The 18,066-nt window shown below is 32.8% G+C and overlaps 1 protein-coding gene across 3 annotated transcripts in view; it reads right to left on the bottom strand.

The window, feature by feature from the left end:
* Window positions 1–18,066, bottom strand: part of ATAD2B (ATPase family AAA domain containing 2B) — a 116,780-nt gene that overhangs the window by 89,990 nt on the left and 8,724 nt on the right. For all 3 annotated transcript variants that reach the window (XM_019651162.1, XM_019651214.1, XM_019651284.1), the window contains exons 2-6: window positions 9,200–9,351; window positions 4,018–4,067; window positions 3,503–3,656; window positions 2,264–2,366; window positions 1,326–1,434 (exon numbers count right to left, since the gene is read on the bottom strand). In XM_019651162.1, the coding sequence (XP_019506707.1) occupies window positions 1,326–1,434; window positions 2,264–2,366; window positions 3,503–3,656; window positions 4,018–4,067; window positions 9,200–9,351 (568 nt within the window). The remainder of the gene's footprint in view (window positions 1–1,325; window positions 1,435–2,263; window positions 2,367–3,502; window positions 3,657–4,017; window positions 4,068–9,199; window positions 9,352–18,066) is intronic.

Here is an 18,066-nt window from a genome sequence, read left to right as displayed (position 1 = left end):
GCAGCGTCCTCCACAACTAGATTGAAGAACAAAACGACAGCAACTTGTCTGTTCCCCTTCCCCTAATTCCCCAGTACTGTTCCCATCCCCCCAATTACCCAATAAAATAAAATAAAAAAAATCTTTAAAATGCAAAGGATTTTACATTTTACTCATGACATCTGAAAGTTTATTCTAAGTTTTTAAATTTTGTATTATTAGGTGATAGAGAAAACCAGCAAATATAATATTACTTATCTAAATAACAGTATAAATTACTTGTATCCAAATAAATTTCCTTAAACCTTCAAAAAAATTACTTTTTGAAAAATGTCTGCAAAGTAACATACTATTTACTATGGGAAGAAATTCTGTATGTGGCAAATCTACTTTGGAAACCCTATAAAGGTGTTCAGTTAATGAAAAGGCAAAAGTCACATTATAAATCTGTCTCACCTATACTGATTTTCTCCAAAGGAAGCAATATAGAGGTTCTAGCTGTAACAACAATAATATTCGCTCAATAAAGTACTTTCATTAGAAATATCAACTCTTTAAAACTTGCTAATAACATAGTAATTACAGAATATGAGAAATGAACCCAATCTTCTCAATCTAAGCTCCATGAACAGTGTGAACCAGTAAGACTTCCTAGTAAAATATAAGTACCCTGTATTTACAATATACCAAGTCTTCTTGAAAATCCATTTCAATAAAGATTAACTCCTACAGAATTAAGTCCTATAGATGTATTGGTCATTCATTTATAATCCTTGGGGCAAATGTGCTTTCATCATGTTCCCAGCTCCAGCCCTACAAATTCATTTTGCATTCGTTAGTCCAGAACCCATAGATACCTCTGAAAAAAACAGTACAGCCCCCTCCACTAGTACTAGCAGTCCCTCTTTCTCTAAACTTCACCATTTTATCCTCAATCCATACTAACTTTGGAACCCAAATAATCAGAGTTTTAGAGGCTATGGATAGAAAGTGACTATGGATAGAGGCTTCCAGTTAGAAGGTACCTAAATACGAAAAAGCCTTACCTAACAAGCAAATCAGCCCAGGGCAAATGCCACACCAGATTAGGTCACTTAAGGACTACCAATAGCTAATAAGATACATTATATAACAATGTACAACGTACAGTAAGGGCATTTTTCCAAATCCAGGAAACAAAAACTCAGAATGCCAGTCTAATAAAAATTATTCCAAATTATACAAAATATAGACCTTTACAGCCAAAAAGTCACCTACCCAGGCACTATTACATATATATTATTTGTATTTTTTCTTTCCTTCCATCTGAGCTTTCTAATATTTATTTCATAGGGTGCTTTACAAACCTTCTTCTTCGCCCTCTGTAGAGACTTCATGGTGGTTTTGTATCCCATAACTATTTCTTCTCAGTGACTTTCTTCGCCTTTTCACTCTTGAATACATATCCATGTTTTCCTTTTAAAGAAAGAAATCTGTCAAATATTAACATGGAATTTGTTCCCGGCTATAAATCTTATAACCCAATGGAACATGTTCACTCAATAAAATTTACTGAGCACCTATTTGCAAGGCACAGGTTCATAAAAATGGAGCTTCCAGAATTCAGTAAATGTAAGGGACAAGAGAATAAATAAAAATTAAAAATTTTTTAAATTGAAAACTATAATGCTATGGACATACTTTCTCCCTCAAACAAATTAACAGGCTAGTATAGAATAAGTCACAGGTACCTATAAAAGAAAGTAAAACAAGTTAAATGCCATATAGAAAGGCCCAAGGTAGAATTTAAAGAGACGACCCTCCTCTTGGTAAGGGCTGGGAAGAGAGGCAACATGTGAAACGAACCTTGAAACAAAGGTAGGGTTACATCAGTCCCTAACCAGAAGTGTTAAGAGGGGTAAAAGATAGGGGAACAAGAATGATTTGTTTGTATTTGGACAATGGGGTATGAGAAGTTAACGTTGAAACCAGATTATGAAGGCCAAAGTGTTTTTAATTCAGTACACAATAAAAAGCCATTAAAGGTCAGACCATAAAAGTTACAGAATAAAAACTGTACTTCAGATGACTCTTCTGGCAAAAGTGTGGAGGATCTTTTGGGGAATATTGTGGCAAGTAGAGTATGGATAAAAGAAGAAAGAAAACAGTAAAATCCCAAGCTAAATTGGAAACAAAGAAGGAACAATTCTTTTAATTCAAGAAAATCCAAATGCTGTTCACTATTCCTTTTTATTCCTCAATCAAAATAAAAAGTTGCAAAGGTTGTTAAAGGTAATATACTCACAAATTCTGTATCTGTCCACATTCGAAGTCGTTCTACTTCTCCTGATCGACGATTCCGTCTGATGTTAATATTGTCCATTTCTTGTAGTACAGCTTCGGCAGTACTACAATCATATAATAAAACCAGCGTTTAGACAATTATGGAACCATACACTGTGCCATACACGTAAAAGAAGTCTTCATCAAAGCATAATTAAATTATTTCTGATAATGTAACTGTATGTAACATCCCAAATATCTCTTTCTGAATTGGTATCCATCAGAAGATAATGCCCCTCAAAAAGATGGAACCAAAACATTCTACCTTAATATATTTATTAAAGCAAAACTTACAAAATAGAAGACTTTTGTTTATAAGGCTCCAAATGTCTAAATACATAACGCTACTACAAATAATTGACTACAAGATCCAAGGCACTGGAAAAAAAATAATTTAATCGTCATATTTGAAGATGATGTGAAGAACTATACAGGATGAAGGATTTGTAAAAAAGTTTAAAGGCAATAAGGTAACTGAACAGGTATTTTAAAAATTAAAAAACACTGATATCCCCAAAACAGATGCTGATATTAGCATATTTTATCTTTTAAACACACTTAGCACTTACATGTGTCCAAATACTGACCTAAGTACTTAACAAATAATAACTAATACTCAAATTTGACTTTGCCACTATAGAATATAATTTCCTCTCCTGCCAATAGGGATTATACTGACCTCCCTTCTCTAGGGAGGCCTTTGCAAAGACTACATTGGATAATCTATTATCTGAGAAGAATAACGTTTCGTTGCATGTAGATGCTAAGTAGTCAACTAGGCTCACTCACTAGCTACATCCCATACAGCCAGTCTCAAAAGACCTTCAATTCAAAATCTTAAATAAGCAAAACTATACTTATTATATATCAATAATGGAAATTTGTTTGAAAATTGTCAAAAATACAAATGTTAAATGAGAAAACACTAAATGACTATAGTAGTGAAGACAGAACAAATTACTTTTTATAGTATCTAACTAGGCACAAGAGTTTAAAAAGGATGAGAAAAATTTACACAAATTCTACTAAATCTAGTAAACTAACTGGAAACTGACAATCACTACTAACCACTGTTAATTCAAATTAAGTTATAAAATAATTGTATTTATTGCTAAGTCAGTGCTTAAGTTATTTTTTAAAACATAACTAGCTTAAAAATCAAGTAATTAAATCCAACTGCTTACTGCATAAGCATTCATACCTATTTACCAGTTGATCAAATAACAAACTCTGGTTCACGCTTTCAAATCTGTTTTTCCTGGAACGACAACTTTTCCTGACTTCCATGTCACCATTTATACAAGAAAGGTCTCCATCTCCCTTCTTTTCCCCTCTAAGGGGATGGCTTCGAAGGGCTATAAGAAGAGAGATATTTCCATTTCAAAGTACAGAGTATAAAAAGAAAAAAAAAAATCAAAAAGTTACTTTTAAAAGACTACCAAAAGTTTAATATGACCTCTTAAATGGTTTTAACATCCAATAATCTAAACTTTCTATAAATGTTTACAATTTGTAATAATAATTTAAATTATTTCTGTTGTACTGATTTCTCAACATTTAACAATTACATACATATTTACTATGACTGTAATCCAGTCATTTCCAACTATATGCTGAGCATACTAGCATATCACTCTATTTTACCCCACTTTACGTTTAACTCGAACGACATTATAAGAATTTCAATACGAACCAGTTTCATAACAGAATACTCACATAAGCTACTATGTCCGTTTGGTAATGTAGCACCAGGCTGAGAAGTTAACCTAGAACACAATTATATTTAATATGCAAACACATCAACATTTTAAATGTCAGTAATATAGTATTATTATTTTTAAAAGTAAAGACATTATTTTACTCTAAGATTGATAACATACCAATGAATAAAATACAGTCATTTTATTACTTCAAGAAAAGTTTTAATAGAACTTACTTCCTCTTCAACTCTAAGTTAAAATCCAATGAAAAGGTTTAAACCTCACTTACCATAAATTAACTCATGCCATAAGTAGCAATGGTCACAGACATTTACTACTGGTTTTAGTTGACAAAATAAAATTGAAACAATGACAAATTTATTCAAACAATAATTTGAAGGAAGAAAAAAGTACTTGAACCACCAATACCATTTAATAATTTCTTCAAATATTTTATTACACATTCTAAACTGACAATGAAAACTTAGCTAATTTCTCATCGCACAGGTCTCCCTTTTGGATGAAGGAAGAGAAATGTTAAAGAAGAGATACTTAAATGGTCATCAAAACATGGAGACCTAAGAAAAAAGTCAACACACACCTTACTATAATTAAAAAGTTCAGAACTAAATTGTTATATAATGAAAAAGCTGTCAGCATAAACTTACTAGGATATTTTTGAAAAACTCAACAATCGTTATTTTCGAAGATAAAAAAAACAAGGGGAGACAATCAGAAAATAGTAAATATATATGAATGTCTTCTACTATCTATGTGGTTTGCACACTTTTTTTAACTAAAATATTCTAATGTTCTTGGTTATTCCGGCACTGTTCATATTAAATTATGTTAAATGTTATAACTTTTAATTATAAATACTCCTGCCTAATAAAGGTCACAGCTAGGATGGCTAAAAGATATGAACAAAAACAATTAAGTGTCTTCACATTGTCAAAAAAACAAAACCTCCAGCCCTCCTTTCCCCCAGAAAACAAAACTTACTTGTAATATACACCACCTCTTGTAAAGTACTTCATTTTTAGCACCTTTGTATACCAAGCACACAATTCTCCCGACATATGGATTTGATTACAAAGTATGAAACTGACATATTAACAAGATATTCCCTAGAAGATTATACATGTGGAAGTCTCTAGAATCAATCTCACAATCCACTTAAAACCACATAGAAAAATCAATTTTATAACTTCTTAAATATACTTTGGCTTTGAATCCAACATAACATTAACTCAGTTTGGTCAATTTATTCATAAGCCTTGGTTCCAAATGAATTTTAGCTGTATGCAAAACCAAATGGTTGAAATTGTGCATAGTTAAATTAGTCAAAAGAATAAGATGCTAACCCTAAAATCATTCTATAAAAGAAATCTAAAACTTTTCTGAGCAATAGCAACATCACTGGGGAAAAAAGCACAATTGTCCCTCTGAAGAAGACAACGTTTACTTGGCTTGCATTTCTTTGCTAATGAAAGATCTGTTTTATGGGGGGATGGGGGAGTGGGGGGGAACATGTTCTTCAATCAATCTAATTACCTTACAATCACAGATTGTCATCATTTTACCATTACCATTTCTCTTTATTAAAAAATGAGAAATTTTTTAAAAGGGGACAATATTAAATACTGGTATATAAAGAGAGAATACTGGGATTTTATGAGTTGGCCTGCCTCCACAACACTATACGTGTCTGTCTCTTGAATCAATGTTTCCAAAAGTTAATCATTTAAAATGTAACTAGGTGGGTTCACTGCTTAAATGAATCCTCCAATAAATCCTTTACGATTATAGTCTCCTTTGTTTATTTTTAAAAAGGAGAGTTGGGTCGGAGATCTTTCCCTATATCTCTGTTTCCTAAACTTTTTAAATGGAGACAGTATCACTTCATATTAGATGATTACTACATTTGAATTTTCTATACCTTTAATTATCTGGAGCATACTACCAATACAATACCAGACTTAAAAATCATTACTTATCCTCCCTTTCCCATGAAAACTAAGGCATTTAGTGATTTATAAGGGTTTTAAACCTCAGTTCAGCAAAAGCCTCCGTTTGGAAGACCTTAAGCACTATCACCTTTTAGTTCCAATGTGCCTCAACTGTCTGACATAGGTGGTTATATTTCTACCTAACCTCACCGTTCCCTTCATCATCTGACCACAAAATGAATTTTTCACTCATAATACATTTAAGTGTACAGTTTGTCTTATCAAAGATTTAATTTTGTCTGTATCTTAGAGTATACCTCTATTATTCTAGACATCAAGTGCATGCCACACTTTCCAGGTTGTCACCAACACCACCACACACACATGACCTCCAAGTTAAATAAATGTCTAGTGGCTAAATAAATGTCAACTGACAAAAGTACATAAAATGAGATTCTGTACTCAAAATATTTGTATGCTAAAACATCTCTCTAGGTTAGCAAGTATATTTTAGGGTTTCTACATATAAGATAAAGAATATACAGCAAAGATTTCTGACCAAAAAAACCCTCATTTTACAAAAAATTATCAATCATAATTACACTGATAAACTTGGGCCTTCAAATACATAAGCCCAGATTTCCCCCCAAAAGAAAACTCAATCTATCTCAAATCATTTATGAAGATTTAGAAATTCTAGTTTCACTTTTACCTCTCTTCATCCAATTACCAATCTCTAAAAAGTAAAGTTGTTTTACCAATCAACAGTAATTTCTTTAAAGAATTTAGTGGTCTTTACAAAGTCCTTTAGGTTTCGTTATTTTTCATAGCTAATAGTAATTCTTATCTATATTCAATTTTCCTCCAAATTAGTTATATTCGCAAGAAATTATTTTTGTGTAAGAAATTCAATAATTTTATCTTCAATGTTCATAAGACCTTAGATAAAATAAAGGAATCAGGATTCTCAGGCTCATGACATAAAAACAAACAAGCCTTCAAATAAATTCTGATTTTTGCATTTATGTTACCACAAATTCTAAAATATATTTAACTACAAGTTTTGCTTAAAATTCAATTCTGTTGAATCTAATAGGTCAAATGTCATTTTCTTTTCAAGTCACACGAAACACCAAAAGATTCTAACAGTATGCCACTTAACATTCCTAGATGAAAGTTTAACTCAAAAAATTTCAAAAAATTTAAGGGCCAGCCGAGTGGCACAATGGTTAAGAACTGGCTTCGGACGCCAGAGGGCCCTGGTTCGGATCCCACATATGAGGGCCAGTGACACTGCCCTCCACAGCTAAGATGCTGAACAACAGCTCAACCTGGAGCTGGGCTGCCGTGAGTTGCTGGCAACAGCGTAGGCTGCAGCCCCTGTGGCAGTGGGTTGCCATGGGTTACCATGTGTAGCCAGCAGCCAGCGTGAGTGGCCAGCAGCTGCAGTGAGCAGCCGTCCAGAAGCCTGCGACTGATCTGCCTCGCCCGGGAAGAGCACAATGATGGTGCCAACTTGGGCCAGTGAAGCATCGTCCTCCACAACTAGACTGAAGAACAAAAGGACAGCAACTTGTCTGTTCCCCTTTCCCCAATTCCCCAGCGCTGTTCCCATCCCCCCAATTCCCCAATAAAAATCTTAAAAAAAAAAAAAAATTCAAACTGTGAACTGCTAAACATTATTCTTTTGCCAAAACAGAAACAGTATATTTTGTTAGCATTCATTATTTCTTAAGCCTTTTATTCAAAGTGTATTTAGTATGTTATTAAAAGGAGTATCACAGTCTAAGTAAGGTATGCCTAAAAGAAAGCAAAATTACCTTTCTCCCCCAAAAAACTTTTGAGGACTTTTTATATGAAAGATATCAATTTACACAAAGACTTCCTGAGTGGATAAGATGTGGGAAATCTAGTGTATTACATACTGATACTTGAATTAAACTGTTAAAATTATCTTACAGTTAAAAGTCAAACTTTAACACCAAAAGAACTTTTTAAAAAACATGTATCTAGAAAAAGAAGTCTGATTCACTCATTAAATAAATACAGGACACAGATTATAACAGGTAGATCAAGTCTAGAAGTGTAATTAAAGGGCAGTACTCATCTTAAGAAATGTCATTATGGTGATCGGGATCTGTTTTATCTCACATATGAATGAGTATGAGAAAGGAAATAAAAAAAAATAAAAAAATCAACAGACTATGATTCCTGTATTTTTCTACTTATCTCCCAGGCTATGCAAAATAAAAAATTTAAAATACTACTATGCTTTACACCTGAAACTAATACAAGATTGAAAGTCAACTGTAATTGAATTTTTCTTTTCATTTTTATAAACAAAAAGAAAGAAAGAGAACAAATTTTAAATAAAGTGATAGCTTTTCTAAAACATACTGAAATAGGTACAGACTCTTTAGGGACTAGTAAAGGTACACTACCTGTTAAAGTTAATATAACTCCAAAGATTTTTTCATCAAAAAGTAACCATCCAGAATTTACATATATATAAAATCAAAACATTTTTAAATACTTCAAAGAGGAAAGAAACCAAAAGATTCCTTTTTACTTTTGTTTGCAGTCAGCACATCATCAGCACTTCGGTTTCAAAGACTTTGAAGAGAGGCTAAAGATTCTGAGTTCAAAGTTTAAATCGTGTGTGTATGTGTGTGTGTGTGTGTGTGTGTGTGTGTGTGTGTGTGTGTGTGTGTTTATCCTATCTACATTAAATTATCACCATTACTTTGGTGAGTAAAATTAAGTTTTCCTCTACATACTGAATCAGACACAAAGCCAATTTAAGTTGAAAATAAGCATATACATAAAGAGATTTCTTTAAAAATTAATTTGATTTTATATGTTTTAGTATGTCAAATTCAAGTGGAATATTTAATAATTTTAGAAAGGGGAGATTTTACCTATTTTCAAGTAAAAAATAACTGTAACCATATGGTTTTATTTAAATTTTCAGAACTATAACCATGTACACATATTTAAGACCTATCAAATCCATATTGTTTTAGTAATGTTTTTGTTACATACTACATATTTTTATAAAACAAATATACTTTATGGCATATTTAGAGAAAATAAAGTTATATACAGAAATTATAAATTAAGTTTAATACAACTTATAAGTATTTCCAGAGACTAGATTTATAATTTAAGAAAGAAAATTAGCACTAATATCAGCCCTGAATCACATCAAATAATTCATGAAAACACAATCAATGAGTTTTCACTTCTTACCTGGCCTGTCCAGTTGATATGTTCCATTCCTCTCGCTGACCAGTACTTCGTGATTTTGATTTGTCTTTGCAAACAGAATCAGGTTGTTTCAAAGTGCGTTTGGCTGGAGGAGACACGTGGCTATCACTTAAACTACCATCAACCTCAGATTTCTGAAAGATAAAGTTAAAAACGTATTTATTATTCACATTAAAACACATATACTTAAATTCTTGAATAAAGTACAGTATATACTCAACCAATAAATTTTACTGAATCACTCTACAAGTGTAGCAAAATATAATAATCTGTAAATACACAAACGAGAGTTCAAAAGATGAAATTTATAATCGGAAAAGTATGTTTAGTCTTGTTCGTATTTTAAAATAGTCTCAAGCCTACAGAAAAGGTGTATTTTTTTTATGACATGATTCCTTATTCCTCTCCTAAATACTCCTGTGTGTACTTCCCAAAACAAGGACACTGCTACATTAGCATCATACAACCCTCCGAATCAGGAAATCGACATTGATATAACAGAGCCAATCCACAGACACATTCAAATTTTATCAAATGTCCCAACAGTGTCTCTCTTTTCTTTCTGGTTCAGGATCCTATCGAGGAACACATATTGTATTTAATTATCATACCTCCTTTGTCTTCTTCAATTTGGAACAGGTCTTTTAGTCTTTCCCCATATTTCCTGCCCTTGACTTTTATAAAGAGTAGCCTTTTATTCTCTAGGATGAACTTCAATCTGGGTCTATTAGATGTTCCTCATAACCAGATTTAGGCCATACATTCTTGGAATAAATATACAGAAATGATACTATGCATACTATACTTACTTACCCATCATTATCTCCTCGATCACCTGGTCAAGTGGTGTTGGCCAGGCTTCTCCACTGTAAAGTCCATTTTTCCCTTTGAGTTTGATTAAGATTATGTGGAATTATTCTGATAATTCACCAATATCCTGTTCCTCACCAAACCTCCACCCACCAGCTTTAGCATTCATTGACTACTCTTGCCTTTAGCCAATACCATTATGACAGTGATTATCTAATCGCATCTTTCTGTCTACATTTTTTAAATTGGCATTCTACTTTAAAGAGATTTCCCTTCCCTCTTTTGCCCAATTCACTTACTCATTTATTTATATCAACATGCATTTATGGATTCCTATTTTATTCTATGGGTTATAATCCACTGCTCTATTTTGCAAAAGATCTGGCCATTGGGAGCCCTTTCAAAGTGGTTCCTGTATCCTTTTGACACATCCCCATCATCATTTTGAGTATTTTCGTACTTCCTAGCACAAAAGAAATCTCTAAGCTCATCTTGTACTTTCTTTCCCTGACCCTAGAATTAGCACTTTCTCCAACAGGCCCTGGTTTCTTTTTGTCAAGGATGGTATTTAAAACCAAGATCTGGGCAATAGATGCACTCATTATTACTGGGGGTTTCACTGTTATTGAGTCCTCTTAGCTGAGAGAGCTAGAGAATATATGAGGAAATATATACATATATGGATTATTCACACACATGCAGAGGGTGCCAAAAAAATGTATACAGGTGGACACTTTGGTCGACGTTGCTCAAGCAGTAGTTTGCCATAATCAGAAGTGTCTGAACACTGAAGGTAACCACTTTGAGCACCTCTTATAATTGCAGAAGTCAAACGTGTTCATCTTTTGTTATAGGTATATATTGAGCATTACAATTTTAATACAGTTTTTCTTTCTTAAAATGTATATACATTTTTTGGCACCACCACCCCACCCTTCCCCCATATATATACATACACACATCTATACCTATTTCTTTTTCTGTGCATAAATAATAATTTTTTAAAAGTGTGTAAACCAATGCTTCTAATTCTAATTCTACATCTTAAGTTTCTTTCTAGACTCCCTTTTCTGTTTGTAAGCCCTTCTGTGAGAAACCTGGCTTCCATCATCTTTAAAACTTTATTTATTTACTCTTTCAATTAATTAATGTTTTTAAGATAACCAATCTCTCAACCAGAGACCTCCATTCATCACATTCCATTATTCCCTCCCCAGCCGCATGTCCTCAGACTACAGGAAGGTCACTGTCTGCACAGCAGCTCTCCTCTTCACCACACAATTCCTTGTATACTGCGCAGGTGGGGAAGAAAGTGGAGGAAAGGACTTTTTCTTCAGAGAAAATTTAATTCATATGCTAATACTTTATCACTTGACATTATAGATCAGTATTTCAAAGGAATATATGATCATTTTCAATATGCTACCATATAAATATATTTGAGTTTGGTCACCCTTTATGCTACAAATTCTAAGAAAAGTATATAAAAACTATCCATTTCATAAATGCACATTTCTAGATCATAAAGCAACACAACTACATTACACCAATTAGTCAAAACATAGCCATAGTAAACAAACCTAAGAAATACTTGCAATGTATGTTTAAAGGTATCCAAGTTTAGCCTGTAGAATTAATTCACTTACTAAAAATTTTTTCACAAAAAGACCAATTTCTAATTTTGTGATTTAATACAATTTACCATGAGCTAGTTTTACAGTCACAAGACCACATTCATATTAAAAGGCACAAAGGGGGAAAAAATTAGAAATTCAAACATCAGAGTGTCTATAATTAAGGATAATAAACATGTCAATTATGTAACATACACAACTTTATTAGTTTAAGTTCCCAAGAAAAACTGGTTAGCTACTTCCAAACTATCCTCATTATACTACATTTCTCACTCTAAATGTGCTCCACCCCAATCAGAAAGCATTTTTGACAAGATTCCCCAGGTGATTCTTGGCACATTTGGGTTTGAAAAGCATTATTATATAACATAGTCAACAAGTACTCACTGAGGAAGCAACGGCATGTGTTCTAAGCTAAGGCATATTTGTGAACACGGAAACTGATACCTATAATATCAGTTTATTATTTGGACAGTCCAAACCAGCATTACTCCTTCTAATCAAATCCCACCACTCACCCTTCAAGACCCATCTCTACTGTGAAATCTGAAGAATCTAATCTAAATTGACCTTTTCCTTCTACTAGCTGCAACTCTATGGTATATTTTGGCACATTATTATATTCAATCTAGTATTATATATTTACCACTTTTCAGTGTCATATCCAAGTCTTGAGATTCTAGCAAGATTTTAAGTTCTTTAATTTTAAAAATACCCTATTTCTTTTTAATTCTACACAATAGCAAGCAAAAAAAACAAGATTTCCCTAAGTTTGTTCAATAAATTATTAATAGGAATTATTACGGAAAACAAAGAAAGGCTAATAGTCAAATAAGTTTGGGAAACAATGAGGTCCAAGGTTTTTGCTGCAAGACTTCTAAGAGCTTTTAATATGTTAATGTGCAGTGTAAATCTTAAGTATGGAAGACAGTAAGTAAAATTTCAAACTCATTTGATCAAGCTCTCTTTTTTCATGGAGCATGTGTAAGTAATGCAGTTTCACACACACATACTCTGGAAGTAAGTACTATGTATGTATGGCATTAAAGACAAAACTGTAAAATATCTGAAGTCTAGGCATTTTTTAAATAATTTGAGTTATTATGTAACTTTGATTATCAATTTAAATCAGTTTGTATGTTTACTGGTCATTCTCTCATATTCCGCTGGTTTTCAGTTTCTTTCAGAGTGTCTCTCAAAGTGTTGCCCACATACTACCTGAATCAGAAATCACCTGGATTTCTCATTAAAGAAACATAACTAGCTAAACTAGAATCTCTGGAGGTGAGATATTTTTAACAAGGGCCTTCAAATGATTCTTAGCAGACAGAAGTTTGAGAACCTCTGGCATGTAATAGTTTTAAGTATAATATGAGGCATATCATCCTAACTGCTGTGCTAAACTATAGCATTTCTCTTATTATGGAAGGATTTCAATCTTGACTTGGCTCTGAGACAGAAACCTCATAATAGCACTACAAAAGGATCATTCCCTCCAAAGAAATCAAGGGATTTAAGTAAAGCAAATAAGCAAGATGTAAATACGTGCAAAATGATTACTTCAGCACCATTTTATTAACTTCAAGCTTTAGGAAAGCTTTTACCTACAAACCTGATGCTAACAGTTCATCTTTAATAGGATAATCATATGTTCAACCTTAAGTTTTCCATCTTCAAAGCATTTTAATAGTTAATTATAACCTAACCCTTTGAGGAAAGGCGTTACCAGTTTCAGGCCAAAAATTTTAAGAGAGATTATGCAATCTACCCACAGTCATTTAGCAATCTATGTCAAAGTGACTACAATCCAGAGTAGGAAAGGCATCTTGACTAAGGGCATAATTTCATTTAACAAACATTTATTGTGGACCAACTGTGTACATAAGACATGGGGGCAATGGTAAAATAGATTAAGACCTATTTGAACTCAATACACAATCTATTGGGTTGACAATCATAATGATGATATATAGCATATTACAGTAAATACTATAATGGAAGTATACAATTCTCTGAAAGCAAAAAATAAAAAATGATAACTACTAGTAGAGATGAAGGAAGACATCACAAATGACATGTACTTTACATAGTAACAACATATTAATGGAACACATAGAATGTCAGGGGAACATGACTCAAGGATGAGATAACTTCCAAGAGAAGGGCTATAGCAATAGTGTCAAATGCTACAAAAAGTAAAAGTACAATAAAAAGATAAGTCATCCAACCTAAGTGATTTTTTTCTCTAAACTCCAACCTCCTAAAATAGATAATTTTTCCAATTTACAAAAATCATTTTCTCAAGTCTTAAAGTCTCTTAAAGCATACTTATCAGTTAATTACTGGCCACACTTCTACCACAAATCATGAAAAATTATACAAAAGGCCTTGAGAATAATGAAATCAGAGGAGAATTTACATTGCTCTGGTTTTCAGGGAAGGTTTGTGCCCAGAACAGAATTTGTCAGAAATCTAAAACCTGGACTTTAATGTAAAGACAAAAAGAATGTATCCAAGAACAGCATTAAAAAATGAGAAGTTCAAGGAAACAAGTGAATTAGCAAAACATTAATTCAAGACTTGATGATGTCTCATCTAGAATTGTAAAAGTAGAAAATAAGAAATTGATTCCAGAAAGCAAAATAACTAAGAGATTAGCGATACCAGTATTCAAATTAAGACAACAGGGCAGATATAAAAGTGGTGGTTGTTTTTTAAGGGATGTGGGGGGAGAAAAGCAGACAGATGTTGAAAGGAGAAGTGTTAGGCTGAATTCTGATTTCGAAAGTTAGATTTAGAATTCCAGCCAGAAATCTGGGGAGATTCTATCAGACTGTAGAAAATATAGCTCTGAGTAAGAATGAGATGAGGACTAGAGATCAATATGAAATGGTAAAAAAAAAAAAAGAATCATAGGTAATAGAATGAAAAAACAAGAGGGCAGAAATCAAAACCTTAAAAAATGCCTACATTCAAGGGATGAGCAGACAGGATCTCATATAAACTAGAGAAAAACAGTGTCTCAGGGGGAGTGGAAACTTGCTCCAAAAAGATTAAACATGAGGAAGGCTTATAAACCTGCAGACTGGTAATTAGTAGGTCACTGTAACTTCTGATAGGACAATATCTGGGAAATACTGAGTGGAATAAGTGAAGAACTGAGTCAGTAGTGAGAAAGTACAGGTGATGACTACATCGTTACTCCTATAAAAAAATCTCAGAATTAAGAAATAAGACAATCTAAAGAGATCACAAAGTCGAAGTCAGGGAAGGTTTTCCTTTTTTTCTAAAGATAAGATAACCTGGTTTCTTGTAAATAGAAGAAAGGAACCACTGAAGAGAAATAAAATAAAAATTAAAGAGTAAGATAACTGACGAGAAAAAGATCCTCGAAGAGACAAGAAAAACAGAATAGGAACATTATCCCCCAGGTCAGATCCAAAAGTATACAGGTACAATCAATCTTTTCCAATTTCCTTTATAAAACAGCCTTTTTTTCTACCTTTAAAATAAGTACTCCTGTTTTCATGAGAAAGCTTAGAAGTGCAGTCAATTTTTTTCTTTCGTTTGGAAAACGAATACACAGAGGCAGCAGTTACCATGACTGCAGAAAACAAAACTCACACTGCTACTTATTTACTTAGGGCCAATACTATTATTCTACAAAATACTAAAACTTCAAGCACACAAAATGTCCTAAATTTTCCTCAAGCAGGCTTACTAGTTTAATATTTCTAAACAATCACCGTGAAAGACTATGGAAAGGTAAAATATATACAAAAGTGAGCAGAGGCATTGTAAAAAGATAAAAAGTCTTATAATTTAAAATGCATTTTTCTTCCTGGTAGATAATTTTTTTAATCTGAAAATAATACATACTTAAAATGACAATGTGGATACTGAAAACTGCCAGACTTAAAAGAGTTGGACAGGACCAGTCTTACACTGCAGCACTACCACTATAATTCAAAAACTACTACAATATTTACCTCATAAGATTGTTAGAGGAACCAGGTGACCTCATAGATTGTTAGAAGAACCAGGTGAAGTAGTGTAAATTATAAACATTACACCTACAGCCTGTCAGTGGATACAATCTCAAGTAAGGATACTTGTTTGGCTTGGAAGGATTACTGTAACTTTAAGTTTATTTATTATCTTCAGTGATTCATTCCTTCCACAAATAGAATTTATTAAGCACCAATTATTGTGTTAGATACTAAATACACCTGATGATAAGACAGTCTCTGCCCTTCCTTCAAGAAAATTAAAGCCTAACTCCTTAAATCGGACAGTAAAGGGTACAAAAACTTAGTGCTGAGAGTATCGCAGAGTGGAGTGCATAATGATTTAGCCTGTTTATAGGACAATTTGGCAAAACCTATAAAAATTTTAAATACATGTATCTTTCACCCAGTAATTACACTTCGCCTTACAGAGAAAGGTCATTTTCTGCTATTTATTATTTATTATTTAATTTTATTTATAATATTAAAAACATGGAGACAATCTGTGAATCTCTGTACCAACAGGGAACAGTTATAAGCAATGATAGAACAAAATATTAGACAGTCATCAAGAAGAAGTGATAGTTAAAAATGTATACGACACAGTTAAGTTAGAAAAATTAACTATCATAAATAGTATATAGGGTATGATTCCATTTCTGTCAAAAATATACATATAAATAACCCATACATACTCGTCCGTGTGCGATGGTCTTGAAAGATGTATACCAGCTTTAACAGTGATTATCCCAGGAAAAACAAACTGGAAGAATTAGGAAGCAGGGGAAAGTCCTTTATTTTTTTTTCTGTGCACTTTCCCATTGTTTGAAAATTGTATTTCATAATTTTTAAACAAAAATAAAATATTTTTCCAAAGAGCTGAGGTCAACAGTCTTGTGTACTCTCCTCTGTATTAGTGTCTGGCACACAGATTCACTCAATTAAAGATACTAAAGAATTAAAGATAGACACTTCCATTTCCAGTTGAACTGTTGCTGCTTCTAAATAATTGTATGGCCTTGAGCAACTATCACTTCCCCTCAATTCTCAAATTCCCCTAATAAATTTGAAGACTGAATTAGAATAATAAAAACTAAAAAATGAAAGTTAAATTGTAATTTAAAATTTTACTTCCAAAATTTTAACACAGAAATCGCCCATCAACTCATGAATTTGTGCTGCCAGTTTCTCTCGTTTGTGCACATCTCTTAATGAAGCTTCTCCTACAATTTCTATGCATACATTTAAAATTCTTACAACGTGTCATGAATTAAGAAGGTATAGCTCTCTACGGGGGTTTGGTTTGGTTTTTGAAAAGTAGGTTCCCTTAAGTTTCACAATCAAGTACACAGCTATAACACTCACCATAAGTGTGAACACTGTAAAGGGTGTAAGTTGTAAAGGAAATGAATTTCATCAAACAACTTCAAAGCTTTATCCCGACAAGCCACTTAACGCATGGGCACCAAAAAGGTCAACAGGAGTCGGCTACAAGAGTCACCAAGTCTTCTTCATTCAAGGTATCAGTAAATTTCTCCAGCATGCCATCAAAAGTGCTTAAAAAACATTTGGCTTCATTATCAGTTTAAGGACAAACTTTTTCTAGGTGCCAACATTCTGAATAATGAGTTCAAAAATAAAAAATGAAAAAGAGAAGTAATATTTAAACAAACAATAATTTCAGATTAAGAAATAATGATAAGTTTACTACAACCAAAAGCAAAAAAAAAAAAAAAACCATAAAAAACAGCAGACTGAAAGATCTAAGATTGCCAAACAAGAGAAAGAAAAACCCATGTGTAAAATACAGTAAAATTTGGGCCGGCTGAGTGGCTCAGTTGGTTAAGACCTCATTCAAGAGTGCAAGCTCTGAGCAACAGGGTCGCTGGTTCAATTCCCGGCCTGAGCTGAGCTGCTGCTGAGCTGCCAACAGGTGGCAGGACGGCTCAGCTAAAAAAGCAAAATAAAATACAGTAAAATTTATTAACATAAACCAAAAAAACAAAAAACTCTATATACGCTTCCAAAAAGAACAGAACACCTACAAAAGAAAGAAAATCAGACCAACATCAAATGTCAAGAGTAATGATAGATGCAAAATGACGATAAAGTAATAGTCTTAAAGTACCGGACCTAGAATTTTGTGTCCAGCCAACTTTTAATAAAAATGAAAGAGCAAAATGAAAATATTGTCAGGCATGTAATAGCTAAGAAAGGTTGTCACAAAAAGTCCTAAACTGAAAATATTCCTGGAAGAAGTACTCATAAAGAGAAATAAATACAGAATGATAATACGATACATAAAAAGCTAATCAAATTGGTACCTTAGTGAAATTTGTTGTTACAGAAAAAAACTCCAAAGGAAAAAAAAAGCCAAAGTACTTATAGCCCCCCCCCC

The sequence above is a fragment of the Hipposideros armiger genome, unplaced genomic scaffold (assembly GCF_001890085.2).
Source record: "Hipposideros armiger isolate ML-2016 unplaced genomic scaffold, ASM189008v1 scaffold_0, whole genome shotgun sequence".
Classification (NCBI taxonomy): Eukaryota; Metazoa; Chordata; class Mammalia; order Chiroptera; family Hipposideridae; genus Hipposideros; species Hipposideros armiger.
This window is presented reverse-complemented; position numbering and strand designations above follow the sequence as displayed.